The sequence below is a fragment of the Panthera uncia genome (assembly GCF_023721935.1).
Source record: "Panthera uncia isolate 11264 chromosome A1 unlocalized genomic scaffold, Puncia_PCG_1.0 HiC_scaffold_17, whole genome shotgun sequence".
NCBI classification, from domain to species: Eukaryota; Metazoa; Chordata; class Mammalia; order Carnivora; family Felidae; genus Panthera; species Panthera uncia.
Genome location: NW_026057577.1, coordinates 22179997 through 22194056, shown reverse-complemented (window position 1 = coordinate 22194056; position 14060 = coordinate 22179997). Strand labels below are relative to the sequence as shown.

The 14060-nt window shown below is 35.9% G+C and overlaps 1 protein-coding gene across 1 annotated transcript in view; it reads right to left on the bottom strand.

Annotated features, from left to right (window-relative positions):
* Positions 1-229: 229 nt before the first annotated feature.
* Positions 230-14060, bottom strand: part of SLC12A2 (solute carrier family 12 member 2) — a 117752-nt gene continuing 103921 nt past the window's right edge. The window contains exons 22-27 of the mRNA XM_049648456.1: positions 12545-12667; positions 11023-11134; positions 8951-9037; positions 7553-7688; positions 7170-7237; positions 230-5336 (exon numbers count right to left, since the gene is read on the bottom strand). Of these exons, the coding sequence (XP_049504413.1) occupies positions 5201-5336; positions 7170-7237; positions 7553-7688; positions 8951-9037; positions 11023-11134; positions 12545-12667 (662 nt within the window). The 3' untranslated portion in view covers positions 230-5200. The remainder of the gene's footprint in view (positions 5337-7169; positions 7238-7552; positions 7689-8950; positions 9038-11022; positions 11135-12544; positions 12668-14060) is intronic.

The following is a 14060-nucleotide window of genomic DNA, read 5'->3' as shown; positions in this document are numbered from 1 at the left end:
GAAAATTTATGTCAATAATGCTGAACTCACAGGTGCATAGACAGTAAACAAAGGATTATCTTTACTGGTGGGAAAGTCATAGACAGGCTACCTGAAGGATGTAGGGTGTATCTCGGGGGTTGGTACCATGTAGCTAATAGATGCTGATTATGATCAATAGATTTTAAAATTTGGCAAAAAAAAATTCCATTCTTCACAATCTACTGTTTCCTGGAAGGAAACAGGAGTGAAAGACTTAGCCATAAAGCAGTCTATCTTTCACAATCCTCGAATCTTTCTTGGAGCTTACCTTTTTACCCTCCCCCACCCCCTTTCCCAAATTGTCCCTATCATCTTCTAAAAAAAATTTTTTTTGAGAGTGCACAAGGGAGGGGCAGAGGGAGAGGGAGAGAATCTTAAGCAGGCTCCAAGTTTAGTGCACTATCTGACAATGGGGCTGGATCTCACAAAGGTGAGATCACGACCTGAGCCAAAATCAAGAGTCGGTTGCTTAACTGACTGAACCACTCAAGCGCCCCTTCAATTTCTTAACTAGTGAAGTTTCTTAGGAACTCAAGTTCTTAAGACAACTCAAGAGTTGTCTACAATTAAGCAAAAATGTTGTGGACTTAAAAGAAAAATAACCTGTGGCTTGTCATTCAGATGAACTACAGCTCCCTTTTCAAATTGTGACTACCTCTTTCAAAAATGGCTTGATGGGGGCTAAATGTATTTGTAAAAGAGCAAGTAAAATAGGCTCTCGCAGGAGTAGTTGTTAGATGACTTTTTTGTGTACCGTATGTTTATCAAAAACACTGCCTGCATAATTTTAAGACTTTTTTACCTGTTATTAGAGATAGAAGACATAAAATGACCCTGTCAGGTGCTTTCCCTTCTTTAGCCTGGACAAAATCTGCATGTTTCTCTCCCCCCTGCCCCAAAAGCTTCAGCAGTTATCTAATCAAATTCTGGCAAGTATTGAGTCAGGTCTCTATGTTTGTATTCAGTATCCACAGATCACTGATCTTATTGTGTGGATCAATAACGTACAATTTATTTTCCTTTGCAGCTGTGGTCAGAACATCTTGGTAATTTGTTTCCGTATCCGAGAAGAGTGCAACAGAGGATATGTGTGGACAAGACACTACTGTTTTGGGGAATGAGTTCCTCATCTGTGAGCATAGTGAACACTAAGGCCGCACAACAGGAGGTGACAAATTCAGAGGCCTTCACGTTTCCCCTAAAACAGTGCTTTCTAGCCATAACACAAAATTCATTGGAAGATTCAAGAGGAAAAACTGGGCTGAAGTTCTTAACACTGCCATTTAATAGCCTATCTGAAGAGGTCTCTGACCTGACCCCTGCTTCTGGATTCCATAGAGAGCAACAAGACTTAGATCTTTAGGTATTTTAGGAGTCTACAAACAAAGTATGTCCAGTTGGTTAACCCACCAACACATTATGTGTATCTACTCTCTCAACTAGCTAAACAGTACTTCCTGATGAGCATGTCCCAGGACTTGTGCCATCTTTCCTCCAAGAGTTCAACATTAAACTATCACCTATTGGTTCTGTACCTACACCCATCCTATTGGTCCATAAAGACAGAAATGTATCACATGCATTTGTATTTTCTTCCCAGTGAATGAACAAAAAATACCTGCTGGCTCAAAGATGAATGGCATCCCAACTTGGAAAACCTTTGGATACTATGATACTGGGAAATGCCACATTCATAGTTCATAGTTGCCTCTGAACCCCCTTTTAAGTCCCCAAAGAAATAAGGACCCTGAATAGCAGACTACTGGACAATAAGCAAGAAGTAAAGATCATGCAGTGGACACCTCTATTTGGCTTCAGATGTATTAGCCAGCCTGTAGCCACTCTGTATTTCTAACTTTAATTGCATTACCTGAACACACATTTGCTGGCAGATATGGACGAGCAGTTTGGAAATAGCCAGTCTATCCCAGACCTCTTAGTTATGGATCAGGCAGCAGTGAACGCGTAATAGAGATACCCCAGGAGATGAAAGATCTGGGCTCTTGGCCAACATTCTTCACTTATTTGCCACATGACCTCAGGAAACTCCCTACATTGCGCCAAGTTGCTTTCTCAAGAGTAAAACAGAGATAACTTAACCGCCCTGCATATATGACATGCTTACTATAATGTTCAAATAAAAGAAAGCGAAAATGTTTTATAGAATCGCTAATCAGCTTAGCCAAAAGTCTTCCGAAGAAAAGACAGGGACTATGAGGCTTAGGGACAAAGGCCCAGGGATAGCAAACAATTTCAAACAACTTTTCCAAGGCATGAATATTACAGTAAAAGCCACCAAAAAACTCTGATATTGTGAAATAACAGTCCTATAAATGAGGGTATATCACAAAGTTGACAAAGATTTCCAAAACAGATAAAATAGAAGAGTAGACATTAAGTAGTTTTAATGAATCCACTTCCTTTATTGCAGTAACCTCTGTACAAGCAGCAACTGCAATATTCCACATTAAAACGTTAGAAAAGCAGGTGTGTGACAGTTATAGTACAGTATTATCAAAATATTACATTTTCAAACTTAGTAGATCAACATCCACCAGAGCTCAAATCTTTAAATTATTTCCATAGTCTTTAAAAATATGTAACGTCAGAAAGCATATAAAAAGAATGTAAAAGGAAACCTAAAGTACAAATGAAATAATGTAACAAATAAATATTTGATTTAATTAACCCTTAATAATCAGCTTAACACCACCATTCTCTCTAAACCCGGTATTTACCTATAGAAATAATGAACTGTCCAATGCCATTGCATATTTATTTCCAAGTTATCACCAATGATTAGAATTAAAAAAAAAATGGCATTAAAATAATCAAATTCAGCATAAATAAAACAGAGTAGAATAGCTTCAACACTAGCTAGCATCTCTAAGAATTGTTGAAATTTATTAGAGTACTACAACAACCTTGAAAATTTTGACCTGGTGTCTAGTGTTAAGTGAAAGTAATGCATTTTTTTTTAAGTGAAAAGCTTCTTACATTATTTCACAGACAATATTACCCTCCCCCCATTATGCATATTTAGATATATTTTATGTACTTTATACACATATGTATGACGCATGACATTTGGTTCCTGCAGTACAGATCACAATGATGGTTTCCTGAATGGGAAAAATTCCAGAAAAAAAAAAAAAAAAAAAAAGTAAGTGTACCTGTGCACATTTCAAGATAGCAGCACTCAATTCATGCCCTATTATCCATTTAAAAAGTTCAAACACGATATTGTTTACTGAATAATATGACATTTCTACTGTCTTTCCCCCAAAACACTACAAAACCTGCAATAAAATGGAACAATGCTGTGAGTTATAACGTAGGGAAAAAAATTTGGAAAAACAATTACTTCATTTTAACATTCTGAATTCAAAATTATCATCAGATCTCCACTTGTCTATTCATTTAGTTTATGCTCACGCAGCAAAAAGACTGCACTATTGACAACAGTAGTAATTTTATGGATTTCTAACAAGATTCATGAAAACCTGCATACATTCTTCACCACGGAGACTTATGCCAATGAACTCACTGAACAGTACTGTAGCGGACGTGTTCTCCATTTTCTAACTGAACAGTAACTGTGTGAAGTTACATGCCCTTCCAATGATCACCTTTGTTCTCCAGGAAACCTGTTACCTTTCAATCTCATTTTGAACTTATGTTTACCAAAACAAAAAAATTTTAATCTAATGAATCTTGGATCACTTTAAAATGCAAAAACACCAGCAACATAAACGTCATTATATACACATATGCATCTGTGTATGCATATACGTATGCATACACACATACATATATGCAGACATCTATCCCTTGAAATGTTTTTAGGAAATCCTTCCTTGAATAAAAAATGAAAAACTTCACATTGATAATTGTATATAAAGCTTTTAGTAACAGTGCGTATGCACTGTCAAAATTGTACTAGTAGACTATGATGTCAAAACAGACATTCCAAAAGCACAAACTGGCAGTTTTTCTTAACACAAAAGTTTTAAAGTATTAAGAATGGATTAAATTTAAATGTTCAGAATAATCTGCTCAAACCTGAGTATATTAATTAAGACTAAGTATACTTGACAATTGAATGAATTAAGCCTAAAAACATTTCATTACGAAACCAGTGGTCCATTTAACCATTTGATGAAACATTAAATATTTTAATGATTTATAAACGATGGTACAGTGGGATTCCACATATTGTTTACTGAAATAGTCTATTTGATGACATTATTTTATCTAATTTTCCTCGAGAAAAATCTTTTAGCATTTCTTAAAACTCCCTCAAGATTTGAGGAAAACTATAAATTAGGACAGATCTCCCTTCTAATAGATACAAATGATTTTGAGGACTTTGGTCTGAAGAATGACAACAGGAGATTTTTCAGCATGGTATATAGAAGTACTGGATAAATCTTCAACTGTCCCTAAGATTTCAAATAAAAATACAAATAGCCAATTAGAGATTAAAAAAAAACAAAACAAAGAAAGGTTTATTGGGTCTTTTTTTTACTAGATCTACATTTTATATAAACCCACAGAAACCTAACCTTTGGGGTCACTTTTGGGTTATCATTTTTTTTTTTTGCATTTTTCATTAATTTGCCCTAATTCTCATCTTTAGTATCTAACAGATACCTTTACAAAAGTAATAGAAAACATACAGTACTCAACACTAATTGGTCAATGGAAGAAGAAAAGCAGTGTCCATTTCATTTCACGGTGGAAGAGACTAGAAATAAAAATAATAGCTGACGGCAAAATTTGACATTCTATAAATTTATAAAAGAGGATATATGGATGAAATTTGGTTAATTTCAGAAGGCACCTCAAGGCTAAAGGCTTTTTGTACTCCTCTCATCAATCAAAAAATAACACACTTTTATTGCTATTCAAGTAGCAAAGGAAAACTTTACTCTCATGAGCTTCAGTCCAGCAACAAGGAATCATCATCATTCATTCAGATTGAAATACAGACTTGACTAAAACTGAAGTCTCCATACACGGATCAATGGAGCAACTTCCCTGTGTGCTTTCAAATTAATGAAATAGTGAAAGAAAAGTCACAGTTTGCCATTGTGATGTTAATGTGTCATTGAAGATTTCAGTTACTCCACTGGGCACTAAAGTACCATCTGGAGGGCTGTCCACTGTGTCGGAACACTTAAGAATAGAAGGTAAGGACACTCTGATGATTCCCACGGACTAGGAGAATTGGCGGTAGGTCCTTTGATAGAGCTTCTAACCAGGCCATATAGAGAGCACTTGACACAGCACCTTTCCTAGCAACTGGGAGACTCCTGGTATCAAAAAGAGAAAGGAAATTAGGCAATGCATTTAAGTTGAAAATAGAAAATGTAATAAAAATTATATATGGAGTCCCTACTAATATTAACTAAAAATTACTTTGGTTAGTTACACATTGTTTTTGAGCGTGGCAAATTCTGAACATAGCGTAACAATGACTATACTCATAGATCACTATTCTCCCTTTCACATGTCTGAACAAAAGATTTTTAAAATTTATCCCTAAGAATAGAAATAAGTATTTCTATCAACTGTAGCACATTTTATATCTAACGCTAAACCTCACATTTTCCCTTCTTCATTAAGGACAGAATTCTTTTAGGAGAAAGGGCTGTTTCTATCTGAATTTTGAAAGCAGAAACTACACATGGATAAACAAAACTGAAACATAATTAATTCTATGTATTAATTTTCAACTTCTCTTATTTCTCTGGGCTTTCATTAATTTTCTTAGTGTTTATTTTTGAGAGAGAAAGTGCGAGTAGGGGAGGGACAGTGAGAGAAGGGGACAGAGGAGTTGAAGCAGGATCCTGACTGACAGCAGTGAGCCCAACACAGGGCCCGAACCCACGAACCATGAGATCATGACCTGAGCTGAAGTCAGACACTCAATGGACTGAGCCACTCAAATGTCTGGTCTTTCATTCCTATTTGTAGATAGTGGTAGTAGTCACCAGTTGCCCTATCAACTGTTTCTCTCTAGACTTCTGTTTTAGCATATTCCATTACAGTATCTGATCATTAGCAGCAAAACTTGAAATCTTCTGGTGTATTGTTTTTTTGTTAATCAAAACAACACTTTTTTAGTATTATTTTATTTTATCATTTGGGATGTTTTTGGAGGACTGAGTTTTTTTTTTTTTTAACCTATTGAAGGACCCAGGCTCCATGACAGAAAATTCAGGTTCAAGTAATACCTACCGAATCTGATTTAGTGAGGAAAAAAAAAAAAGCTAGAGAGCATTAACATCTATATTCAATGCAAGGACAGAGTGTCTGTATGTAAAGTTTGTGTGTGGAAAACTGGGGGAGCAGATTCAGACAGGAACCACTTTTTACATTAAACCCCCAAGGTAACTTTATGGTGTTATTTCTATGAGGATGCTGCCTGGGGTCTACAATTTTTTTTTAAGATTTTTTAAAAATCTAAGGCAAGTTTAATAGTAAAAAACTGATTTGGAGGGGTGCTTGGGTGGCTCAGTCATTCATTAAACATCTGACTTCGGCTCAGGTCATGATCTCACAGTTCGTGAGTTAAGTCTGGCATCAGATGAGCTTGAGTGCCGTTTCAGGTGAGCTGGGCTTCTCTCTCTGCCCCTTGCTTACTTGTGCCTTCTCTTTCTCAAAAAAAAAAGAAAAAAATTATTTTAAGTCAGTACAATCCACCCCTCAATGTCACACTCAAATTCACAACCCCAGATCAAGAAAGGCACGCTCTATAGACTCAGCCAGCCAGGTGCCCTCCACCACCTCAGGGTCCAAAGTTTAACTTGAGGTCCTCGTACCCCACATATGATGGAGTGTCCTCAAAGCCAAGGAGTTTTTAAAAGGTGGGAAAAAGAAGAAAGGAAAAATTCCATAGTAAACTATTGTGGTAAAGAATTACTTAGATTCATATAAGTTTAAGATTTTTGCTTTTCTTTCCTCCTACCTTAAGTGATTTTTCCGTATGCTTGAAGTATATTAACAAAAGTTTGTTTTTCCTACTTATAACCACTAGATCATTACTGGGAAATATATACGTATGTACTTGGTATGGCAATTAATCCTAATCGCATTATCATAAAATGAATACCGAAGAAAATCTTAGTATAGACATTACTTACATGACAATGATATTAGCTGTACTTGAATGTTCCTTTAATAATTCATTTAACCTTATCTGCCGATAGGTCTGAAAGGAAATAAGACAAAGTCATTCCTAGACCATTGGAAAAGCGGAATCTAGTGTGGTTCAGAGAACTATATAGAAGTAAGCAAAAAGAAACCAAAATAATTTTGGTGTAATAAAAGTATCTGTTCCCTAGTTTAAAAAAGACCTAATGATTTACACACACTGTTCACATACAGATCCAACTTAGAGGAGACTGAATTTACAAGACCGGTTCCTCCCATAACAAATTATAGTTCTTGATACTTCTATCTTAACGTATTTTTAAAAAAAAATCAATGGAAGATTAATGAAAAGAAAGCAGAAGAGAAATAATACCTTGGTCTTATAAAGTTCAAGCTCATTATCTGTTATTCGCCATGGCTCATCTTCTTTCATTTTATCTGCAATATCTTGTTCTTTGTCATCTTCATGAAGTCTATACGGCTCAATCATTTCATCAAATGCTACAATACTTAAAAAAAACTGACAATCACAATCTGAATTACTTAACACTAAGATCGTAAATGCTAAATCAGAATTTGAGAAGTCAGTGTTTTCCATCTCTCCTGCTCACTTCCACACCCTAATTATAACCATCTCTTTGGCAACTTATTCAGAAAACAGCCATCTCTAGTTTCTCAAATTGATTAGAGATTTAGAACCATATTCACAATAACAGAATTGTAATTTGAACTGCTAACAACGATCTCTCTGTATCTACTCCCTGCTCCTATGCCCACTCCCCTGTCAACCTACATACATTTCCATCACCTTAGCTAAGATGATCCTTTTGAGCAATACGTCAAATTGTGTTGTTCCTTTACTCAAAATATTCAAAACCTTTCCTAGTTCAAGTACCACTGAATGAAAGGAGCAGTAGTAGGAGAAAAGGTACTAGAATATTCTGAAGGTAGGAACACACAGATACTTAACATTTAAGAAGATGCACAATTAATCTCTAGATACAAAGGTAATTTAATAGGATAAGAGACAGTAAAAGAACATAAACACTCTAATCCCCTATGAATGTGAAAAATATTTTTCAGTATCAAGTTTCATACAAAGTTCCTGGCATATATTGTTTTATAAAAGGAAACAAATCCTTCCCTGATTATAAGCTTACAAAGTATACCTTATTATTTTCTATTTAAGATAAATTCTTTAAACCAGCTTCATCATTTATTCAACAATTTACTTGAGAATAATTAAAATTATGCCTGGTAACATAAACATACATATTATTATAACAATCTCTAGGTATCATTTTCAGGTAGATTATTCCATGAGTATACTTTCCCTTGACCCTTGAGAATTCTGATTGCAACTATTATAGGCTAATTTTTGATTCTCCTATTTTACTAATAAGGCAAAACAGTGAAAAGTAATATATAATGTGGAGTAGGAATTGAGTGAGTGGTGGTAATGAATATAGGCATGAACAGTGGAAATTCAAAGAACCATGTGGAATTTCTGTGGCATTAGGATTTTCAGAAATTACTTGTAAAGCACTAACTGAATTCTCTGAAAACTGAAAGCCCTTACACTTACTTTAGTAACAGCTACAGGCGTGCCAACTGTCAGTACCAGATTTAAAAAAGTTGACTTCACATGCTAACAGCAGGTAAAACCTCCAGGTAATTAGTTTAAGTTGAATGATCTGTTACTGGAATATGTGAGTAGGTCATCCATAAAAGAATCAGTTATCTATACAGAGTAATTTATCCAACAACTTACTTTTCTTTCTTTGGTTTAGTATTAATATCTCCTAAGACCATGATATCAGAGAAGTCTATCCGGAACTTACTAAGCAAAGTAGCCATCCTAAAACAAAAATGAAAAGCATTGAGATACATAAAAGCTGCATCTATGTATTTTTATTCCATTTCAGGCTGAATCACTGTATCTGAAAAGCATCATTTATAGGAAAACTGTATCAGGTGCTGAATAAAGTTCATCTGTGTTAGTTCACACCGTACATTCAACTGAGTAGAACTCAAAATCCCCTGAGTAGAGACTCCAGTTATATTCTTTCACTTTCTCTGAATCGCTCCTTAGTATCCAATCATGAATGGAAAGACAGTAATAATGAAATTTGGAAGGCAACTAGTTTTTAAATTTAATTTTTGTCACAAGGAGTCAGAGATACAGGCTTTCAGTTACAGAATGAACAAGTCACGAAGATGAAAGGTACAGCCTGGGGAATATAGTCAATGGTATTTTCATAGCGCTGTACAGGGACAGATGGTAGCAATCCTGGGGTGAGCACGACATAAAGAGATATGGAATCACTATGTTGCCCGCCTGAAACCAACAATAATATATGTCAACTATACTTCAGTTAAAACTTTTTTTAGATAGATTATATTGGTGACTATATGGATTTCCGCAAAAACTAGTAAACAGTTGTTAAGTTTAATTATTTTTCGATTCTTCTTCCATCCATGAAGAATGCCTATCTCAAGACCCAAACAGGACTTTTGGGGGCCATCAAAAGCTGTAACTAATGGCAGATCAAGTTCACAGCATCTTTGAGGGGGAGGGGGACTGAGACAGACATGAAAAAGAAGCTCCAACAAGCCTCTGACTTTTCAGTAAAGATATACCTTTTCAGAGGCATAGATGGCAAGGAAACCTTGGTGGCACCAACAAAAAAGTGGAAAAAAACACAAAGGAAAAGCTGTCAGCACAAGGGGATTCTATTTTTAAGAAAACAGAGTTTTCTAAATTAAGACATTAGAAAACAGACTTGCTCCAGGTTTAACTTTTGAATTATTTCTAGTATTTCTTGCATAATTCACTATGTGAGATGACTCGACATTTAGTTGAATTCCAGTGTAGATCTATTAAGTGCCTGCTATGTGTCACTGGGCCCACAAAACTCAAATCTAAGATATAAAAATAAATTAATACAGTACCTAGAATGCAGTGAGTGATACCAAATATACCGTTACTGAGGAAGGAAGGGTAACAACTAATGGGGAGACAATGGTATAAAAATAAAACACATTAGGGCAAGTGTCACGAAGAAAGTGACGGCAATGCTGGACTTGAAAGTCTGGAGTGTTTCATGAGAGGAGCTGTTTACACTAGAGATGAGAGCAGAGAGGGGTACAAGCCTGGGACAGCATGTGTGTTCAGGGCAGGTGCACCAGTGTGCACCACAGTGAGGGGTAAGACACAGTGTGGAGAACAGGACAGAGGGTTTGGGCTTTGTCATATTTTAGCACAGACTTTCTATGGAATGTAACAGAGAGGAAATTCCAAGTATTTGGGCAGAGGCATCTTGTCATCAGAGCTCTACTTTTCAAACGTGAACTCAAGAGAAGAGTGTATAGTGTGTGCTGAAAAGGTCAGGGACGAGGTGTGGGGTATGTAGCAAATCACTCCAACCAGAAATAGAATGGGGACAGTACAGCGGGAGTAAGACAAGGGATGACCGCGGCATCCTTCATTTCTGTTGTCTTCAAGTCTACAGAATGTATCTCACACAGGAATATGTGATTTGGAGGCACATCCACTGATTTTTTTTACATGCCTAACATTTAAATGCTGCAAATTTTTAACAAAGACTTTCTAAAATGTCAATATATGAAAAAATATTAGGAATCAGTAAAATGAACTATCTACAACTTAAACATAAAGATTAAATTAAAGAGAATGAGGTTTTAGTTGTTTAACAAGATTTTCAGCTTCAGTATAGGACAGCCTGACTGACATTTTCTGGACTGTGTCTTTTTTATACTATCAAATATACTCTAATAGTGAAGTATGGCTAGATTAATGCTCTTCCATTTAAATACACTTACGCTCTCCGGTCATGGTCTATTCGGTTTATTTTCCCACCAATGAACACTCTGATCTTACAGTCTTTCCACTTTTTCTTGGTAGTCAGAAGGTAAGGTATCAATAAGGTCAAACCTAAATCATAAAAATATAAAAAATCATTCACGAAATGCTAATTTCTCAATTAAGACCTTTTAATTCAATTTAATCTCTAAAAGAATGTCTGCTACAACTCTGCATTAAACAATATCTTTCTATCTGTTCTTCCTTAATAATTCAGACAGAAAGCCATGAGGTAGGCCTGAACAAGGAGGGAAGCCCAATGGAACCGGGAGGTTAGTCACATACAGGAGGACTGAGGAACTGAGAGAGTCTTCACTGAACCTAGTGGGAGCCAGGTTTCTCTCTCAAATGAGAACTCCAAGAAGGAAGAAGCTGGATAAAACCCTGCAGTGTTTAAACTGGAATGGGTGTTCAATCTATACTTACATGTACTAACATATCTATGGTAAGTTTCTGAGACCTGTCTACTGAGAGGGCCTGGGAGCAGTGACACTGCAGTGGCAATGAGCGTATCTTTGTTTCTATATAGCATTCTCCACTAAGAGCAGTCAGCATTCCTCGGGTAAAAGGTGACTCAATGGCTGGTACAGGCAAAGTACAAAAGTAAGTCTGGAACATCTTATGATTGGGAAATGACAAATGGACACACAAGTCAGACTACAGAGGATCTTGCTGGCCAAATATGGAAACGATCTGAACATCAAAACAAATAATGAGAATGACAAATCATCTCACACTGAATACAGTCTATGAGTTCACAAAGATAGAAAAAAAGAGAAAGCTCTTCCTTACAGTAAGAAGCCAACTAAGAGGAAGAAATAACAGGATTCGAAAATCATTTGGCAACCACAAACACACCACACCAATGATAAGAGCAGGCCAAAGTATCAAAGGATGCTGAAGATGGTGGTAAAAGTTGTAGTAATGATGGTATATTTACCTAATCCAAAAGCAAATCCCCATCCACTAATATGTGTAATTAAAAAGGGGAAACAGTAACTATTCATTCTAAAAATCTAGTGAAAACCACCTTACTCAATGGTCAAAGCTAACTTCACCAGTCATGAGCCAAAACAAACATCATGTCCCACTTGAGATACAGACAGAAGAGCATAGTGTCACTTCTCTAATATTTCTACCATAAACCTACATAATGTAAACTAATTATGACAAAAGGTTAAATGGTACTTCAAATCTAGTGACATTCTCAGACTGGTCGATTAAAAAAAAAAACAACAAAAACCAAAAAATCTTAAGGTCATGAGCTCAAGAAGTAGGCAACTTGCAAAGTGAAGGACACTGAAGAGGTAACAGTTAAGTGCAACACCTGATTCTGAAACTAATCCTGGTGCTTTGGGGAATGTTGACAAAACTGGAAAGGGGTCTAGGGATGAAGAGGACACGTCATTTCTTAGTACTATTCCCATAGTCCCACAACTTCACTACATGTAAAACTGCTAAAAAGCATGGTAACAACCTTACCTCCATCATCAAAAAGCCACCAGACATCAATAGTATTCTTTCCTTGTTTTTTCTGAAACTGTGTACTAGCTTCAAGAAGCTTTTGGTCAGCTACATTTAAGGGCACAGCAGGGCCTTTGGATTCTAAAGGATGAAGCAGAAAAATAACATGTAAGGGAGATAAATACTCAAGTCTCTTTTGCTGAATTCCTATAATTCCCTAACTCTTGTATATTTAAATGTTTATAATGCAGACAGTTGTATATGGCATCCATCATAAGCTGGTTTCAGTGGTTTATAATTTAAATGTACTTTTGAAAGACGTTCACAGATAAATACATCTTTACAACAGCTTAACTCATCCAAATTATCTTGCCTAATTTCTAATATTTTGAAGCATTCTTAATGAAAGAGAAGCATGAATACCAATACCAATCAAGAATATTATAATTGACTGCTAGATTTTAATTTTTGAGAAGTTGTTTTACGCTAACTGGACAAATGAGGCTTATGCCTATTCCATGAACGTATCACTTTTGTAATCTTTTTCCTCAGTAATTTAAAGATCAAAAAATTATTTTACATAAAATGCCATCATTAATATAAAAGACAGAGGGAAGTGGAAGACGAATGAATACAATCTAACAATTATCACAGTGAAACCTCTGAGTCTAAGCAAGAACACCCTCATCTTTACCTAACTTGACCCCTTGGTTTGTGATGCAAAAAGCTAAAGCCATATAACCACACATCTTTCTCTGAGGCACAGAAAGATGGTAGAACTCCTTGGAGGGCACCACGTGCTGCAGATCTAAAGAGCAATATACCAAGGAAGTTCCCATGTTCCCAGGAATTAAAAACTTAAAAACTTAAAAAAAAAAAAAAAAAAAACCAAAAAACTCAGCACTGACTCTATGAGCAAGCAAATGACTATTATGAGACTCCTACAGCAAATTTTTAAAAGCAGGAATCCACAGGAGGAAATCTGATCGTTTCTGCAGGATGTCTGTCATTCACTTCTCATGCTGCCATGATACACGCAAACATGACGAATGATTGTGCATGATGACATAATATGGCTGCCAAACCACACTGCTCCGTAACTCTCACCTCTATCTCCTTCTCATAAAAGTCATGCCCGGGGACATGACTGTGTATCTCCCAAACGCAGCAGGGCTGTGAGAAATATTGTAATTTTTGAAATGAAAAATATATTAGTATCAAAATTAAGGGCTTGGCTTGGTACACCTGATGGTAAAGAATGCAAGTGACACTGGCAAAGAGACCCATTTCAGTGTCTCTGTTTAGCACCTAAACCATGCAGTTTAAAATAAGAAACTGGTATTGACAGTCAAGGTTTGAGTATTTCAGAAATGCTATGATGATTTAAAATAATTTGCCTTTGATATACTCCCTTTCCCTGGGATGACTTAAACTTTTTAGTTGGACTAAAGATAATGTTTCTAATCTGCATTCAATAAATAACTGTAGCATCACCTTGCCATGGAAATAAAAACTAAGGTAAAAAAAGAAAATA